We start from the raw sequence: 20,160 nt of genomic DNA on the forward strand, positions 1-20,160 counted from the left end.
GCCACACAGCACAAAGGTTCCCCATTCGAAGTTGTCAGGATCCTGCTGGAACCTTGTCTTGTTTTAATATTTAGTCCAGTATGGCAGGGTTCTGACAGTACAATGTTTTATGTGGGAAAGCGTGGTCTTAGTATTATTGTATCAGGCCACGTTTTTCCCGTGTCTCGTCACTTTTGCCCCGCTCCCTTGTCATCCTCTCCTCATTGTTTGATTTATTTCACCTGTTCCCCCCTTGATTTGCTCCCCTATTTAATCCTCTTGTATTCATTGTCCTGTGCTTGTGCTTTGTTCCTTACCTGTGAGTATTTTGTCTGGTAAAATCAAGTCTAGTCTAGTCTATTGTATGTTTAGTGTTCAGTCTAGTTAATTGTTAAAAGTTATCCTGTTTAGTGTAGTCTTGTATCTTGTGTAGTGATGGGCAGAGCGAGGCTTCGTGAAACACTGAAACAGTTGAATCAATTGTGTCGAGGCTTCGAAACATGGATCGAAACCGCCTCCACAGTGACACCTAGTGGTAATTTGCACGTATTGCCATAGAGCAGCCTTGACAAGGTTTTAGACGAGCGCTGACAAATTGTATCCCACATGTTGTGTAATTGATAGAAGTGATCAGGTGGGAGAGTGGATAGTGTCCTCGACTCTCATGCAAAAGCCTTTTGGATCGAACCCCGGGAAACGCATTGTTATTACCGCGTCACAATTAAGTTACATATTTTTTGTTGTTGTTTTAACATCTGTTTGACAACTACATGAGCTTTTAGGCTCATCATTGTCAATAACTATAAGCTGGTCTATTTAATAAATAAATTGAATAGAGATAAATACCACATAAACAATAATAAATTAATAAAATATATCAAGCCACCATGTCACATATAAATATCTACTGTGTGTGGAAGGATTTAGCCTACTTCTTTTTTACAGATAATTTCTCCAGCCTTTGAAAAACTCCTCTCACAAAAACCCAGAAGGTCAATATGCGTTTATTTCACTTTTATACAGATGTGCGATTGTGTTGTCTGTTCCCGACTGTGCCAATCAAACGCTGATTCGGCAGACCACACCTGATGAAACACTTAGTGAAACACTTCGAGGCTTCGTTTGGTCATAGTCACGTGACATGGGTGTTTTGAATAACGCTTCGGATCAGTGTTTCGACACATCTGCGCTTCGGGATCTCGCAAAGCTTCGGAACGACTGTTTCGCGTCAGCCATCCCTAATCTTGTCCAGTTTAGTGTTTATTCCTGTTCATTAAGTTATCCTGTTTATGTTGTTTTGCTCCCTCGTGGGCTTTATTTTCTGTTTGTTCGAATAAACAGTTTGTGTGCATCCCCACCACCGTCTGCGCTTGGGTTCCTCTTGTAAATCCCTAACAGAAGCACAAGCCAACTAGGAACCCAGCAGACATGAACCGCCGTCTGGCGAGGAGAGGTCGGGGTTTCGTCCTGGAGTGTGAACCGGGTCCTATTTGGTATGATCCTCTCGTTTTTGGACCCGGGATTAACTCCAGACGGAACCTGACCAGAGCCGTCGAGCCTGTGCCCCTCTCATCTATCCCAGAGGGACGTATCATGGGAGTGTTGGCGCCCGGCGGTCCAGAACTTTCCCCTCCAGCTCCAGAGAGCTCCTCCCCACCTATGTCCCTTCGAGGGAAGCGAGAGAGGAGGATCTCCTGGGAGTCTTCGTCTGGGGGGTCCTCCTCCGAGTTGGTCCCGCCACCTCCACTCTCTGCAGCTCGTCCACACAAGAAGAGGAGGAGGAGAGGGCTGCCGTCTGCGCAGCCACCGCTGCAGCCCCAGCCGGCTGCGCAGCCACCGCTGCAGCCCCAGCCGTCTGCGCAGCCACCGCTGCAGCCCCAGCCGTCTGCGCAGCCACCGCTGCAGCCCCAGCCGTCTGCGCAGCCACCGCTGCAGCCCCAGCCGTCTGCGCAGCCACCGCTGCAGCCCCAGCCGTCTGCGCAGCCACCGCTGCAGCCCTGTCTCATGGTCCCTGTCTCGTCCCCGCTGCCGGCCGCAGCGCCCCCTGTCATGGTCCCTGTCTCGTCCCCGCTGCCGGCCGCAGCGCCCCCTGTCATGGTCCCTGTCTCGTCCCCGCTGCCGGCCGCAGCGCCCCCTGTCATGGCTCCTGTGTCTGCCCCTTTCCTGCCCGGAGACCCTACCTTGTTCCCCATTGTGCCTCCTGTCCTCCCTGCCTCAGCCTTGCCTCAGTCTGCCCCTTTTGCACCTGCCTCACCAACCAAGACCCCCAAGCCTGCCCGGACTCCTCGTCCCAAGCCCTCTACCTCCCCCTCGGGACCCAAGGCCCCTTGCCCACCCAGCTCTACCCTGCCTGGACTTCCTCACATGAACTTTGTTGCTCCTCCACCACCCCTTCCTTGTGTGGTGTTTTTGTTGTCACACCCCAACCGTTTCGTTGTTATTGCTTGTCTGCCTCTTTTGATTTTTGTAATGTTTTCATGGTTTTTGTCCTGTATGCAGTCTGTCTTGTCTTGTGTCTCTCCTTGAGGGTCGCCAGGTGGCGTCCCTTGAGGGGAGGGTACTGTCAGGATCCTGCTGGAACCTTGTCTTGTTTTAATATTTAGTCCAGTATGGCAGGGTTCTGACAGTACAATGTTTTATGTGGGAAAGCGTGGTCTTAGTATTATTGTATCAGGCCACGTTTTTCCCGTGTCTCGTCACTTTTGCCCCGCTCCCTTGTCATCCTCTCCTCATTGTTTGATTTATTTCACCTGTTCCCCCCTTGATTTGCTCCCCTATTTAATCCTCTTGTATTCATTGTCCTGTGCTTGTGCTTTGTTCCTTACCTGTGAGTATTTTGTCTGGTAAAATCAAGTCTAGTCTAGTCTATTGTATGTTTAGTGTTCAGTCTAGTTAATTGTTAAGAGTTATCCTGTTTAGTGTAGTCTTGTATCTTGTCCAGTTTAGTGTTTATTCCTGTTCATTAAGTTATCCTGTTTATGTTGTTTTGCTCCCTCGTGGGCTTTATTTTCTGTTTGTTCGAATAAATAGTTTGTGTGCATCCCCACCACCGTCTGCGCTTGGGTTCCTCTTGTAAATCCCTAACAGAAGTCAGGTGGTGTGAGGAGTTTGCATTTTCTCCCTGTGTCAGCGTGGATTTATTCAGAGAACTCTGTTTTCTTTCCACAGGGTAAAAATATGCAGGTAAGGTGAATTGGAGATGGCAAATTGCCCCTCCTTCAACATCTGTATGGATCCACTTTTGTATGGATAAACCAGTTTTCTTCATGAATATAGCCACAGTTGCTGGAATGGCGTTAAGAATGAATCAATAAATAAACAATAAAATAAAATAAACATAATGGGCCCTATTTTAACGATCTGAAACCCAAGTGCAAAGCGCAATGCGCAAGTGGCTTTGTGGGCGGATCTTGGGCGCTGTTGCTATTTTCCCGGCAGGAGAAATAACTCTTGCGCCAGGCGCAAATCAATAAGTGGTTTGTCTGAAGTAGGTTCATTATTCATAGGTGTGGTTTGGGCATAACGTCAAATAAACCAATCAGAACGCTATCCAACATTACCTTTAAACGCAAGGGCGCAAGTTCCATGGCGGGTTGCTATTATTATGACGGATTTACCAGGCGCACGCCAGGAGCGGTTCACAGCCGAGGAGACCCACGTTCTTGTAAGAGCAGTCAAAGACAGAGAAGTTGTTTTGTATGGGGATAGGAGAAACCCGCCCAAATCAGCGTAGGTTAAACAGGCGTGAGAGGAAATAGCCACAATTGTCTCATCAGCTGGCATCCCCATCGTTGCGCCAAGCGCTACAATAATGTCAGTAGACGGGGGAATCCCAAGCTTGGCAGCATAAATCGAGCACACCGTGTAACGGGAGGTGGATCTGCCTCAGGACCTGACGCCAGCAGAGGACATCGCTGCGTCCACCCTCACCGCTGAAAGGGTTTGGGGGCTTTGAAATCGGACCCAAGAAACGCAAGCAAGCTCCAACCCCAAAGTACACTTACAAATCAAGTTCATATACATTAAGGTTTCTTATGAAAATATTTTAATCGTTATTTGCATGAGAATTTTTTAACGCAGCCACACAATAAATAAAAACTATCACCACAATGCTCACCACTATGATTCCCCTTATCTCGTGTATTAATATTTTTAAGTGTAACAATTTATGATTTGCAAAAATAACTGTTGCATCTGTGTAGATTAGATAAGCAAAGTGTATGCGCGTTGTGCACGCTATACATTATGGTCAAGCATGCGCCCTTAAAATAGCATAATGAACCACGCGCAACGCGCCACTGACTTTAGACTAGTTTTTTTTGGTCAGTGGCGCAATTGTTTTTTGAAACTGCAAAACAGCATCAGGGATGGTTTGCGCCGCAACACGTCTCCTTTTTTGCGCTGAACTGCCCAGGGAGCGCAAGTTCATTCCCTAGTTTGCAGACGTGCGTCTGTGGAGGGAAAAACCCCGCTGTGCGCCGGTGCAAAATACGAATGTTACATGCTTCACTGACAAAGTCAATTGCGCTGGGTGCAAGATAGGGCCCTATGTCATCATGTTAAAATTTCTTGCATAATAAATTGGTTGTGATGACCCTCAGTTTATTTTGTGACAAACTGGTATTTAAAATCAGAATAAAACACAGATTGAACAAAATCCACACAAACATTACAAACACAAGCTTACAACCTGTTCATGTTCATTTGATGCCATCGCTGTATACATCATAGTAACGCCACACAGGGGCTGATTTATACTGATATAAAAGACTCACGTGGTGCGCAGTCATTGAATTCCAGGTCGTCGAGAGCCACTCCGCCACTTACATCTCGTGACCGAACCGCTTCAAATATCAGAATAAAGTTCCTTAGTTTTCTCAGCAGCACCTCTGCTCTTATCCAACCCTCATACATCTCCTGCTGTGTCCAAATCTGCTTCAGCTCATTCTCTGTCTGTCCGTCACACATGAAGAAAAGATAAAGTAAAGTTAGAAGTTACAGCAAAGTCAAAGTCTTTATGATTAAATCAGAACAGCAACATACTGTATAAGGTGAGGGTTAATATAAGGTTACAGTATAGCATCACACACATACATTATGCTCAAATAACTGATTTTAACATGCTAGTTTTGTAACAGACCTAATAATTGTAAAATGATGATTTTGTCACACTTGTGGCAAAAGGGTTTAGTGACAAATTTGCTTGGTTGGATTAAAAAAATAAAACGGCAAATGACAAAAAACTTCTGGTGATGGTAAACCCCCTAAATAGTCAATGTATCCGTACATTACATAACATTAATCAAAATATATAACGTGAAGAAGTAATAAGCAATGAAATCATTATTCTCATATGTTACCCTGTCTGTGAAATCCAGAAATATAGAAAACAGTCAATCACAAAACAGTAAATGACTTTAGCTGGGTTTTCACGAACAAGGTCACATATCTCTTAGGAAACACTTCAAATATGAAAGGAACAGATAAAGTTTAATAATAAGTTCTGTGAGCTGTAGATTTTACAATGCCGACAAGCTTCAAAATGAAAGCCTATTTAAATGCAAAAATCACAGATGCTATCCATGAAGAATTAAATGTACAATATAAATTCAAATGACAAAGACCTTTCTCTCACTGTTTTTAAACTTTGTGAACAAGTTTGTTCTGTTATAAAGGCGCTGTGAGATTTCGGTTGTTTGGTTAATCTCAACAATTTTGCTTACATCCCACTTTCTCTCTCTCCAAAACCCTCCAAAGACACATCATCAAACCTCGACACGCATAATGATTCAGAGTGCGTTTCTGACTGACTACTGCTCCCTTGACACTTTCTGCTGTTTACAGAGCTTAGGGCACAGTGCAGACGGGTGTGATTTCTGTCAAGTTAGTGTATTAACTTGAGGGCTGTGAGCAATTTTATTCGTTCCTTATTTCACTTTAGATGTTTATATCAATGGTGTTTAAATTTTCAGTGAGATTTATCTGTGACTCAAAATAGATCTCAATGGAAGATGAGAAGAGCTGTTTTTCCCATTTCCATTTTTGCTCCATGTAAGTGTTTTAGTCATTTACCTTAACAAAGAGCCGGATGACTCCTCTGGCCTTTTCGGAAATGTAGTACCAGAAGACAAGTTTACATCTGGCACTAGATTCTTTCCACACTGAACTTCGCATGTGAGCTTTATCGCCCTTCAATCCAGCTGGAGTGGCTGACATGTATGCAAAGTGACCTACAAGAGAGAGAGAGAAAGAGAAATTTCCCTCATTTGTAAGTCATTGAAAAGACTAAATGTGATGCTTTGTAAAAAAAAGAATGATGATGAGCAAACCATTGTAGAGACAGATGAATGGAAATAAGATGAATAAAAGTTACTGGACGTGCTGCAATTAACATTTTGAACACTGCTGTATTTGAATAGTTAAATTGTACTAAAGCATATACTGTAACTCAGCAATTGTGCATATATTAATCATAAAATCTTGTACATCAGTTTTTGCTGTCAATTTTCTATACATTCTAAATTAAACTGTAAATGCGACATTGTAGACACATCATTTACATTGTGTTTCTTACTGCACAGTGGCAGCTGGTGACTTCTCTTCCTTGTGTTCATTGCGTCATGTGAACCATGTGCATCAGCAGGCTCGTATTTTGACATCACACATAATGCACAGTTTATATGACGGGTCCAACACATATTTTGAAATGACGAGCCAAACACATGACGGGCTACATACATGTTGTTACAAGCTTTGCATCGTGCGCCCTCAAAAAAGGAGTCACCGGTCGCCACTGTTACTGCATATTGGTACGAAGGTGTTGTAGTGGCAAACTGGTTAGGTATGTTATTACTGTATACACAATTACACGACTGAACACAAAGGAGTTTTACCGCTTCCGTTTTTAAACGTGTGGTCATGAGGAGGTCTGATCCTGTGAACAGAACCAACTCCAAGAGTCCAACTAAAGGTGTCCGCCAGGCTGCTTTTCCAACCACAGTGCCCGTTTTCAAATGAGCAGGATGTCCCACAATCCATTTCATCAGTTCCATCTCCACAGTTGTCAGTAAAGTCACATGTCTGCTCGGATCTGTAGCAGTTGCCATTGTTACATTGTAAAGAACCTGGTGGACATGAGCCTGTGAATACACAACCATACATATATTTAGAATAAGTATAAATATTTTGTAAATTACACATTAAGTACAATGTTGTTACAATGCTAAAAATAAAGTTATGACTGTTGAGTTAAAGCTATATGCTAGTTCATACTATATACTAGTGTTTAGGCTGAAGTTCTACTAATGACATTACAGTTACTTTTTGCAGGTTCAAACTGAACCTAACAATTGGTAATTTAATGTTGGGGCCTACATCACAACAGTAAAGCACAATCAGTGATAAATAGAGATTGGCCTTTATCCAGCGGTCTTTTGCCTGCACAAGGAGCAAACAATCGTGTTTGAGGCTCACAATATGTCATTACCATGTACAGAATTCTTATTATTTATCTATGCCTAGGTAAATACAGTCTTATATTCTACAGCACCTTTAACAAAGCCACATCCTTTCTATGTAGATATCAGAGAATAATTTAACATGCATTCAATGAATTCTTTAGCACCTTTAATATTATAGTTTACATTGTAATTCTGTGAAAACAGCAGAGCCTCTAAATCTGCCTGAAATACATAATGCAATAGTTATACAAGTTATGCAATAGTTGTAGCCATTGCGCATTATGCATTCCAAATAGCTCAACGTTTCATTTCAATAAACAATAAGGGAGTTATTGCTACAGATTTTGTTTAGAGAAAAAATAACAAATCATACATTTATTCCCATCCTAGTTTCTTCTCCAGTTTTCCTGGACACAGTTTTTATACAGAGCATTACTGGCAAACATTCAAAAAGTTGTTCAGGGTCAAATAGCAAAGGTTAAATTTGGATTATGTCTTTTTGTAATAGCACTGTTACAGTGGTGCCACATCATGTGTGTTTGAGAACAAGCATCATAAAAGAAAGGGTATACCTGAGAGTATCAGTGGAGTGGAGTTTGTCTCGAAACTGCTGCTGAGAATACAGCCTGCTGAGAAGATGATGTCATCAAGGCAAATATGAACTCCTGTGCTGCTGCCCACCTTGCCTTCAAACATAATCTGAAAGTTTTCAGATGAGGAGAGAGGAACTTCCTGTCTCTTCCAGTAGTTGCCTTGATTACCGGTAAGGTTAAGTAAGAGAGAGTGGTTGGAGTTTGTAGTCATGTACACATTCAGAGTGCCAATGCCGTCACCGGACATGTGAACATAAAAGATAATCTTGGAAAACAGAAAAGAAAAAACAAACATTTAATTTATTTTACTACCGTTTTAATTTAATGAATAAACAGCTATTGGTTTCAATATGTACTGCTGAGAATGTTGCATGATTTGATTTAAACAGGGTGATCATTTACCAAATTGTTATTACTGCTTCTCAAACCAAGAACATATTGATCCCAATTCCTCATATAATATAAGATGTAATATTACTGTTACATTTTATAATTATATTGTTTTATTGTTTAATTTCGCTTGTTGTGATGCTCAATATATTTAATTTTCTTTCTTTATGTTTCTGTGCGTCTAAACAACTGTGCTGAGTTTAGTGGAAGAGTCTGACCTTTCAAGATAAGACATTTATTTCTCTCCAGTGGCGGAGCTAGACTTTTAAAACTGGGGTGGCAAAGGGGTGGCAAGGTATTATTTTGGGGGGTCAATATACAAAGTGTTCAATTACACTAAAAATAAAAACAAGCGGCGCCTCAAGAATCGACAGCCGGATTACGTCAAAGTACCGCGAGAGCGATTCGCGAAATCATACGGAGGAGTTTGCTTTTAAGTCGCTCTCGTGGAACTTTGACGTCACCGGCTGTCGGTTCTTGCAGCGCCACATGAAGTCGAACAAGCCTAATGAAAAGTGTAGCAGCGCATTCACGTCCGCTGGGAGTCCACTGTTTCTCTCTTATATCCATTACTACACGAAAATAAATCTGGTGCTTTCAATGATGTACAATAAAATGCATGTTATATAATGTTTTAAAACCTAAAAAATGCTGACAAGCACACAGGCAAACTGCCCCTCTCCAGCTGTTTGTAGTGAACTGATGAGAGCAAAATGGATGTTAATGGCAAAATGAGTATCAATGTGCTAATAAACTTAGATGCACTTGTCTGAAGAGGATGAACAGAGTCTGTCAAGTCTTCGCATATAAACTGATGCAAGCTTTGAAATATGCTGTATTCAGAACTTACATCCTATATAATTGTGTGTACCTGTTAATTATCACGTTGTGGGGACAAATTGTCCCCACAAAGATAGGAATACCAATATTTTTGTGACCTTGTGGGGACATTTTGATGTCAGAATGGCGTGCGTTTGACAGAATGATTGCTGCGCGCTGGCTTAATGACTGAGTTATGTGCTTCATTGTAACAGGCACAATTACATTTTTGAAATTAACTTTCTGCTAAGGCAGTAAAAAAGAGCTTAACCCTCTGGGGTCTAAGGGGTTTTTAGGGCCCTGGGGAAGTTTTGACATGCACTGACATTTGTGCTTTTTTCAGTTGCTTAAAAACATATTAATGGCAAAAGTCTCATAACACTGTGTTCAGCACAAACTGGGCTACAATATTATATGATCAACATGTATGTACATGTTTGTATTTTTGAGAGAAAAATGTTTATGCGTGGTTTTTGAAAAAGCAAAATTTTTAAGTCACTGATATAACTCCACAAAACTCATTCTTAACATGTTTCCCAAGACTTTCCAAACTGGATCTAGTAGTCTAGAGTTTTTTCTTCAAAATGATGTGAAAATCATATGGCCTACTCAATCACATAAAGCAAGATATTGATTTACAATTTCTAAGACACTTTTGCTTGAGAGAGGCTGTATGCGTGGAGGCGGGAAAGCTCCTGAATAATCAGTGATTGACAGCTGAGAGACAAAAGAATTGAATAATGAGCCTTGTGGGGATGTTCAACAGGAATGTAACTACCTCTGTAGTAAAACCATGATAAGGTTTCCTTTTCAACATAATGTAAATACACACACACATTATATATATATATATATATATATATATATATATATATATATATATATATATTTCTATTGAAATATTTTCTATTCATTTCACAAGTATAAGTTACCTTTTAAAATCCATGGTAGCCTAATCCTGGTAAAGATACTGTATAATATATATATATATATATATATATATATATATATATATATATATATATATATATATATATATATATTTCTATTGAAATATTTTCTATTCATTTCACAAGTATAAGTTACCTTTTAAAATCCATGGTAGCCTAATCCTGGTAAAGATACTGTTTGGCCATCGTAAAATGAACACACTTCAACACAGGGTTAGTGTTTGGTTGGCCAGCGAGAGGTTTACTTTTGTGCAGTAAAAAGCTCAAAAGAACAACTGCCTATCGTTGTCTGGACTCCTATTTGTGTTTTTGTAATCATTATAGTAGAAACACAACCAGGGACACGCGTGATAAACTTATCAATGTTTGTTTACAGCCGCCGCCATTACCTCACGTGTTGATCATGAAAGCAGTGAATGTGTGCACATGCGAGTGATCCTGTGTTTAATAAACTTGCTGTGCGGAGATATGACGCAAATAAATAAGGATTGTACTGTTTGCAATCGCGTATTTTATAAGAATACCAAAAAGCGCGTCGAGTTTCCTGACTCGCGTGTTTGTGTATGTGCGTTCCCGTCGCCTCAGCTGTTTGACGGAAGACAAAGAAAACACTCGCGTCTGGAGAAACTGACACACATCCGCAAGTAAATAAGGATTTAGATGTCGGACATCGATCCCGTCACACTGTCGAAGCACACACACTCGCGTCTGTCTGGAGATTTAGGCGCGAGTAAACAAGTATGTGTGCAATCGCATCTTTTATAATGATACCACAAAGCGCTTCAAATATGAGGCATTGTGTGTTTGTGTGTGCGTTTGGACGTCGATCGAGTCACACTCGCGTCTGGAGATAACTTTAGTTACAGTCACGAGTAAACAAGTAGATGTCATGTTTCCAGCACTCGGATTAAAACTCAACACAGCAGTGAATGGCTGGCTGCAGAGACGGAATGTCCATTGACTGTGGGGTTGACTAATGAATATGGATGATCTCTGCTCTTTTCTTCAATGGAGCGGGGCGTGGCTCATTATAGATAATGAAGCAACAGAAGAAAGACGGTACATCTCTCTCTTCTAATACAGTTAACAACGAATTACAATATTTGTTTTCGATTTCACTTACATCTTCCAAAAGCAGATATTCCAAGCATTATGTAGACATTTATCTTTTGTTTATATGACAAATATTCGTTAAGTGACAGTTCATTTTTCTGACGTGTTTCTGAAAGGACTTCACTGAGGGAGAGAGAACAAAACGCGCATCATGTTTATTTTCTTAATTTTGCGAAAAGCACAACATGCTGTTTTTATTGGGAGTGGACAGAAAAAAACTAGACAATTTTACGTTTTAAATGATGTATAAATCATATCTGTATGTCAAAAATCAGCAGACTTATCTAAGTCTCTTTGTGGAATGATCGAAAAATAAAGAGTTTGCGGCGCCCGCGCCGCAGCCGACCCCAGAGTGTTAAAGGGCCCATATTATGCCCATTTGTACAAGATGTAATATAAGTCTCAGGTGTGCCTAGAATGTGTCTGTGAAGTTTCAGCTCAAAATACCCCACAGATCGTTTGTTATATCATGTCCAGAATGTCCTTATTTGGGTGGGTGCAAATAAGACGAGATATCTCATCAATTAAGAGAAAACGCTTCCCCGCCAATGACGAGATTTTCCGTCTTTCCGCAATACCGCTATTATCCACCAGATGCCCTTCCGCAACTTTTTAAACCCAGAAGTATTGCCCTATGGCAAAGGGCTGCATGTCCGTGTCTGTTTTAAAGATCGCTCTGAATGGGATCTCTATGAAAAGTCCGTCACAAAAATGGAATTATCTCTGCTTTTTGCTCAAAATGTGGTGTTTTTGCAGAAACCTACCCATATTCAAAAGCTGATTGCAAAAGAACCACTGAAGGTAGGATGAAACGGTTGTTTTGTTTGAAAGCTGTCTGTTCTTTCATTTGGTATATTGTATGTTTATATATTTAAAGAAGATCATTTTCTGGAAGGCATTAAACTTTGGTGAAAATCATGAAAAACGCTGGCGCTGGCTGGCAACTTTTTTTAAAAACGCTGGCGGTGAAACAATTAAAGGTCACGTAGTTTGTGTGTAATGTTGCTATAATAGCATAAATAATACCTGTAAAATGATAAAGCTCAAAGTTCACTGACAGGCGATATATTTTCTTTAACAGAATTCACCTTTCAAAGCCTACAGCGAACGGCCGGTTTGAACTACAGCCCTCTACTTCCTGCTTTAATGACGTCAGTAGAACAGTTTTTCGACTAAACTCTGCCCACTGGAATACGTCAGTTGCCAGCTAAGCTAATGGCAAGCTAAGCTGTTGTCGAATCACAACACACTCAAACAACACAATCAGAACTCGTTACGTATTTCTGAAGAGGGGACTTCAAAGAACAAGGAAAACATCAGCCCGTTTATAGGACAGTGAAATCAGCGCTATACAGATAAGTAAATTGTGTGAAAAATATGCGTTTTTACACGTGAAACATGAACACATGTTATATTGCCACTGTAAACACAATCAAAGCTTCAAAAACACAGAAAGAACGGGACCTTTAAATGCAAATGAGCTAAAGCTCCTCACTCCCTTAACAACAGATAGTAAGCGCTTTGTTAAAAATAGATCTGATTCCTCTAAATACAATCTGAGACAAAAGTCTCTTTAGTCACATTAGCGCTACAATGTGCTAACAAACACATTTAGAAAAGCTTTTGGGTAAAATAACCAGTCTGTCAGTGACCGTGGGTGGGGCTTTATTTGTGTGATGTCACATTAACAGGAGAATAAAAAACAGCATGTCTAATGAGACTGCTTTGGTTTAATGGGGATTAAAAAAGACGAACTGAGTGGATTTTTTGTGCCAACACATTTATGTCCACATGTATGTGGATTTTGCCTTTAAGAATTATCTTTGTAAAAATGTAAAATGATCTTATATATGATCAGAATTCCTAATCAAACACATATCTAACAAGTTTAATTTTTTACCTAACATTTGTAAGGCACCTGCAACATAATGGACATTATTGAAAGTACTTTAATGGATCAGTATTGTAAAGGGCAGTGCTGCTCTCAGTAGGGATGCAAAAGTGCTAGATGAGGACTTCTCAGTGGCAAGGCATTTTTTTCACTTAAGTGGAGTGACAGTTACAGTGTCACATTCTGAAAGGATTCATGCAGTGCTGAGAGGTGATGCTGAATCAGTGGCACATTGTGTATACTACTTAGTTTAAAGAACATCAGTTTTTTGCTATTTAGCTCCATAAAATCTTATTACAGAAATACCGGAAGAACCTTTCTAGTTCATTGTAGTGAAAAAAGTAGCTATGTGTGAGAAATCAAATACATTGATCTTTAAAAATGCACCTATTTACAAAATTACCAGCTCAAAAGATCTGCTGATCTCCATATGAGATTTCAATCTAAATATCACTTCTTTTTACTAATTGATTTGACATCAGTTCTGTTACAAGAAGAAACTGATCCTGATCATATTGAATTAAACAACAGAAAAAAAACATTGAGTGCTCACCTTACAGTCTTTGCTGTGGTGACTGAATAAAGGTCCTATGATTTGTGCAGTCTGTCCCGTAGTCTGTGGGAAGGACCCTTTCAGATATAGGTAATGACCTGATGAGTTACGTAGAGTGTGATCAGTGGATGGGCCATTCCGTGGAGTGGGCATATTTCCTGCCTTTATCAACCAATCAAAATCATCATTTTGTCTCTGTCTCCAAGAGCAAAGGTCAAACTCAAAATTGCAGCGACTACTGAATCCCTCTGAAAGAAACATGACAAATATAAAATAATACTAAATCATTGTAATGCACTAAAACAGTCTGTGGATGTGAAGGTGATAGTATGTATCTCACTGCATATATAATGATTCTCATCGAATCCATCTCCACAGTGATCAATAAAGTCACACAAGTTGTCTTCAGAGATACAGTGACCATTGGCACAGACAAACTCATTCTTATCACAGGGTAGATCGGTCCTTAATGGGGCGGCACAATCCACAAATGCCACGTCATCAACTACAACATCACCCATGTAGCTGATTCCACGCTTGGCACGTAGAACAACCTATTGATAGATTTGTCAACAAAAATACATATGCCGTTAAAATGCTAGCTGTAGGTCGTGTATCTGTAGCTCAGTTGGTAGAGCATTATGTTAGCAGGGTAAAGGTCATGGATTAGATTCAAGATCATGTACTGATAAAAACATTAAGGATAAATGCACTGTGATTAGCTTTGTATAAAAGTGTCTGCAAATGCATAAATGTGAATGCCGTCTTGTGTTAAATGTTTTTGTAGTACTTCATATTCAAGTGTAAAGCTTTGAATTATTTTTCTTAAAAAAAGCAATAGAAAAACCATGATGGGGGTGGAAAACATAAAGAAGACGACTATGTAAACAAAGAGAGAATTGGAGTTGGATTGGAAGTGTTGCTAGAGAGCTACTGCAAAAGTTCAATAGGGCAATCAGCTCTGATTTCAGACAGAAAAAGGGGGCTTAGCACTAATGAGTGAGGGCATCGTGTAGCACCTAGCACAAATTACAATTATATTGGCAAGTGTGTGTTTATATATGTGTCTATCTAGATAAATTGTTAATGATGCAAAGGTTAGATGGAAAAAAGGTCATGATATTTCTGAACAAACACCGACATTTCAAACGTCACTAGTTAACAGCTAACATTTAACAGTGGATTGCATTACAGGAATACAAGTGCACATAAACACAATGTTATCAAATCACCTTTAAAAATAAAAACTAACTCTTTTTTTGTAGCTTGTTCCACTGTTTAACCCAAGCTTGCACATACTTATTTCTGTTAAGCGCAGTGGTTATTTGTTATTTGTTACCCTGCCTGTAAAATCCCCCCAAATAAAGTTTGATTGATTTCAATTCATTTTAATCTTTGACATGGCTTTACTTTGTCAGTATAAAAGATATCCTGATGATATTTTCTCAGAACGTTCTTTACATCATTTAGGATGATTTTATGTCGAAAAAAGTAAATCATAAAAATTACTTTAGCTGGGTTTTTACAGCCAGGGTCACATTGAACCGAAACACTGACCTGGAAGTTGTGATTGATTCCAATGAAGACCTCACCCCGCCTCCAGCTGTTGCCCTGATTACCACTTTGGGACCAAACTTCATGTGTGACATTATGGGATTTAATGAAGACCTGTAAATGCACATTTAAGGTGTTTCTTTTTACCAACTACATGTATTCTGTCACATTAATAAAATGTATGGTAACACTTTACTTGAAGGGGTGTTCATAAGCCTGACGTGCCACCTTCATAAAAATGACATGACACGTGTAATGAACACAAAGAGGAATTTATAACAGAATCATGAATATTCTTCAGTTTATAGTGGGGTTTTTTTCAGTTCACAAGTTTACTCCATGGGTTTAACAAATAAAATCAACCATACAATAATAATAATAATAATAATTTATAAAATTATATTTTATTGCATTTGGAGACCGATTCACCTAAAATTTAATGAAAACAGTACAATAATGGGTACAGCCATGCAGCATTGGGTCCATATCGCTAGAAAAACAGTAAATTATTACATTAAATTAATTATTTTAATTAATTAATTTTTCTATGTCAAAAAATGTAGAACCCTCTGTGTGAGGAAGAACAAGTTCTGTTACTTCTCAGTTTTTTATATATTGTGCACATAAAGTTAAGTGTAATTTTTTGTCTGTTGCATTTTGTTAAGGTATTTAGAATTAGTTGACATAGTATTAAAGGAATATTTAATTTTCTTAAAAGAAAATCCAGATAATTTACTCACCACCATGTCATCCAAAATGTTGATGTCTTTTTTTGTCCAGAAGAAATTATGTTTTTTGAGGAAAACATTGCAGGATTTTTCTCATTTTAATGGACTTTAATAGAGCCCAACATTTAATACTTAACTCAACTTAACATTTTTTTTAACGGAGTTTCAAAGGTCTATAAACGATCCCAAACGAGGCATAAGGGTCTTATCTAGCAAAACGATTGTCATTTTTGACAAGAAAAATAAAAAATATGCTCATTTAAACCACATCTTTTAGTCTAGGTCAGTGGTTTTCAATCTTGTCCTAGGGGACCCACAGCTCTGCATATTTTGTATGTCTCCCTTAACTGACACACCCAGTTCTGTTCATGGATCTCTCCCTTAATGAGCTGATGATCTGAATCAGGTGTGTTAGATAAGGGAGACATGCAAAATGGGCAGGGCAGTGGGTCCCCTAGGACAAGATTGAAAACCACTGGTCTAGGTCAAGTCCAGCGCGACCTAACGTAAATGCGTAGTGACGTAGGGAGGTCACGTGTTACAAATATAAAACGCACATTTGCGGACCATTTTAAACAATAAACTGACACAAAGACATTAATTAGTATCAGTTGACATACAACAACGTAGGAACGGTCCTCTTTCAAGACGCTTGTAAACACTGGGGCGGAGTTTCGTGTTCGTCCTCTGTGACCTCTTGACGTCATGACGTATTGCGTGGGGTCAACTGGCGCATCACGTCCGGATTTACATGACGAGAAGTTGTGGTTTAAACGTGTATATTTGTTATTTTATTGTCAAAAATGACAATCGTTTTGCTAGATAAGACCCTTATGCCTCGTTTGGGATTGTTTATAGTCCTTTGAAACTCCGTTGAAAAAAAACGTTAAGTGTTGAGTTAAGTATTAAATGTTGGGCTCTATTAAAGTCCATTAAAATGAGAAAAATCCTGCAATGTTTTCCTCAAAAAACATAATTTCTTCTCGACTGAACAAAGAAAGACATCAACATTTTGGATGACATGGTGGTGAGTAAATTATCTGTATTTTTCTTTTAAGAAAATGGACTAATCCTTTAACACTTAATGACATTTAACTGACAGTTAAATGTAACGTTAACCCATAAAGCTAAGAAGTTTTTTAAGTTTAATAGTTATTCTGCTATGTCATGTTTATGACAGATTTATAACAAGTTATGATGTTTTGATTTATGTCTAGTTGTCATAACAAAGACATTTCAAACAATGTCATCTTTGAATTAAAAATGACATAAGTGAACAAATGACACTTAATGACAGTTGTCATAAATGTTCATAAAATCTCCTTCATGTTCATGACACGTGCCATGTCATGTTTATTAGGGTGTCATGTCAGTCTTATGAACACCCCCTTCAAGTAAAGTGTAACCAAATGGATTGATATTTTCTGAGTAAGTGTTACCTATGCAGCACTGAACCATAAAAAAATCTAGATAAATATACCTGTAGCGTTCCAACAGTAAAGCCACTCATATAATACCAGAACACCAAGGTGCACTGGGGTCCTGTTGTTTTGATCGGAGGAGTCATTAGATCAGCAGTGTGGCCGTAACCTCCATTGGAACTGTCTGCAAATATATACCAACCCTCTGGAGTACCTCTGCAAAATATACAGACGAGTAAACAAACAAAGATGCACAAGCACACAATCTGATCAATTAAAATCATACATTTAAATAAATAAAACCATACAAACATTTCATAAAATGAATGTACTGTATATTGTGGTTTCTGCTTACAGTGTATGGTCACTAGCAGGTCTGTGGTTTTGCTCTCCATAGAGAATACTCTCCCCTTGTGCTCTCTGCCAGCGAAAAGCATGGAGAGGAACAGGACTGATAGGGTCACTTACATACCATCCACACAGATCATGATCTTCAAAACCACAAAACTCCTTCACTGTGAAACGAAAAAACAGCAATGCGTGATGGATGGATGGATAGATGGATGGAAAACGCAGATGGAAGGCTACATGGAAAATGCATACCACAATGCTCTTCATCAGAACCATCAGAGCAGTCGAGTGTGAAGTCGCACACTTGACTGACAGTCACACACTCTCTTGTAGTTGTACACATAAACTGGCCAATGGGGCAGCTGTGAGGAGGTGCTTCTGATGAAGTGGGCACAGAGGCTGTGGTGCTTGGTTCCTCTGAGGGCAATTTACCTACACAAATCATAAACACACACTAATTAAGACATTTGCATTTATGCACTGGCAGATGTTTCTATCTAAATCTAACAATCTACAGTGGATTCAAGCTACACATTTTACCATTCTGTGTGTTCCCTGTGATCAACCCATGAACTTTTTGTTGACCTACTAGTAATGCTTTACCAACTTTTAGCTTCAAAACATCAGGAAATGTACAATTGTACATGACACATTTAGATTCATGCATTTGGCAGATTTAGGCATTTGTCCAAAGTAATTTGCAGTGCATTCAAGTTTTTATTGTCTTTTTTGTATTTTTTCAACAAGCTGAGCTACAGTACAAGAAAGCTGTGACATTATTTAAGCTTGCTAAGCATGCACATATTATTGTTTTATTAAACACCTGTTAAATTGTAAACTGTATGTACCTTCATATGGCTCACATCCAAGAAAAGAAAGATCATCTATAGCAATATCTCCTCTGAAGTCATCACCAACGGTTCCTTCTACTAAAATCTGCGGCAACAGAAAATTAAATACTACAGATATTAAACAAAGCACATTTAAGGGGACATTCCACTTTTTTTGAAAATATGCTCATTTTCATGCAGCAGGCGTAGTGATATTACGCACTGCCCGAAAATAGTCCACGTGGTTACTTAATTTCAATAGCAGGAGACCTTTTTTCGGGCAGTGTGTAATATCACTACGCCTGCTGCAGTCATGTTACAGCAGCAAAGTCCATGATTATTACGCCAGTTTGAGAGTATAGTTCCTAGCCATATCTGCCTAGAAAATCACAACTTTTAATTTTCTGATGTTTTGAAGCTAAAAGTTGGTAAAGCATTACTAGTAGGTCAACAAAAAGTTCATGGGTTGATCGCAGGGAACACACAGAATGGTAAAATGTGTAGCTTGAATTCACTGTAAATTGTTAGATTTAGAAAGAAACATCTGCCAGTGCATAAATGCAAATGTCTTAATTACTGTGTGTTTATGATTTGTGCCCTCAGAGGAACCAAGCACCACGATTTTTAAACGATATAACTACAGAATGGTCGAGTTTTAAATAGGAAAAATATTGAAAATCTTTAGTTATTTTTTTATCGCGATGCTAATGGTCTAATCAGATTCAATGCATTTTGCTAAGCTATGCTAAAAGTGCTAGCGCCAGACCCGGAGATCAGCTGAATGGATTCCAAAATGGTAAGATTCAAATGTTTACTCTAGGGGAGCTGGAAAATGAGCAGATTTAAAAAAAAAGTGGAGTGTCCCTTTAATACGCATGAACAGTGCTTTGTGGTTTCTGCTGAGACAGCCATTGTTATTGCTTCAAAGATATTAGTGCATGCATTATCAGACTTAATACTGTGAGTGAGTTTTATAATGACTTGGTGTCCCAAATTTATTTTGCATTTGAAGCTAGAGAGCAGTTAGTCAAATACAAACACATTAGGACAGCATTACAGTTTGAATCAATTATTAAAATCAATAACTGAAATCAATAACCTGAAAGTGGTGAGCGCTGTTGATCTGCAATATCTTTTGGTGCCATAAGTTGCCTTGGTCTCCAAAGCGAACCCACAACAGGTTGCCCCGCCCACTGTTACGTGTACGCATGTACACAGCCAACCGGAACACGTGCTGGCCAAACATGTGATAATGAAATCTAAAAAAGCAGGGTTGCTTAGGTTTGCTGGATGTTGGGAGAAAAGGTAGACTGATAAGAACAGCGGTATCTTTAAAATTTTGTGGTTCTGAAGATTCTATGTAGAGAAAGTGTCCATCCACACTGGCCCGTGTGTGGTCCCTCCATGGGCCTGTGTTGAAAGTGGGAGTGGGTCCTTGAATTCGGGTCCAATCAAAAATGTCCTCCGCTTGATCCTGAGTCCAGCTACACAGGTCTTCCTCAAAGTTACACATTAGCTCTGAGGCTGA

General features: G+C 39.4%; 1 protein-coding gene across 1 annotated transcript in view; it reads right to left on the reverse strand.

Annotated features, from left to right (window-relative positions):
- Positions 1 to 20,160, reverse strand: part of malrd1 (MAM and LDL receptor class A domain containing 1) — a 42,142-nt gene that overhangs the window by 14,173 nt on the left and 7,809 nt on the right. Inside the window, exons 10-21 of the mRNA XM_065289323.2 lie at positions 19,732 to 20,156; positions 18,651 to 18,738; positions 18,055 to 18,234; positions 17,807 to 17,966; positions 17,511 to 17,667; positions 15,306 to 15,416; positions 14,089 to 14,302; positions 13,749 to 13,996; positions 8,012 to 8,297; positions 6,873 to 7,118; positions 6,052 to 6,209; positions 4,755 to 4,932 (exon numbers count right to left, since the gene is read on the reverse strand). Coding sequence (XP_065145395.1) covers positions 4,755 to 4,932; positions 6,052 to 6,209; positions 6,873 to 7,118; positions 8,012 to 8,297; positions 13,749 to 13,996; positions 14,089 to 14,302; positions 15,306 to 15,416; positions 17,511 to 17,667; positions 17,807 to 17,966; positions 18,055 to 18,234; positions 18,651 to 18,738; positions 19,732 to 20,156 — 2,451 coding nt within the window. The remainder of the gene's footprint in view (positions 1 to 4,754; positions 4,933 to 6,051; positions 6,210 to 6,872; positions 7,119 to 8,011; positions 8,298 to 13,748; positions 13,997 to 14,088; positions 14,303 to 15,305; positions 15,417 to 17,510; positions 17,668 to 17,806; positions 17,967 to 18,054; positions 18,235 to 18,650; positions 18,739 to 19,731; positions 20,157 to 20,160) is intronic.

The sequence above is a fragment of the Paramisgurnus dabryanus genome, chromosome 2, assembly GCF_030506205.2.
Source record: "Paramisgurnus dabryanus chromosome 2, PD_genome_1.1, whole genome shotgun sequence".
NCBI lineage: Eukaryota > Metazoa > Chordata > Actinopteri > Cypriniformes > Cobitidae > Paramisgurnus > Paramisgurnus dabryanus.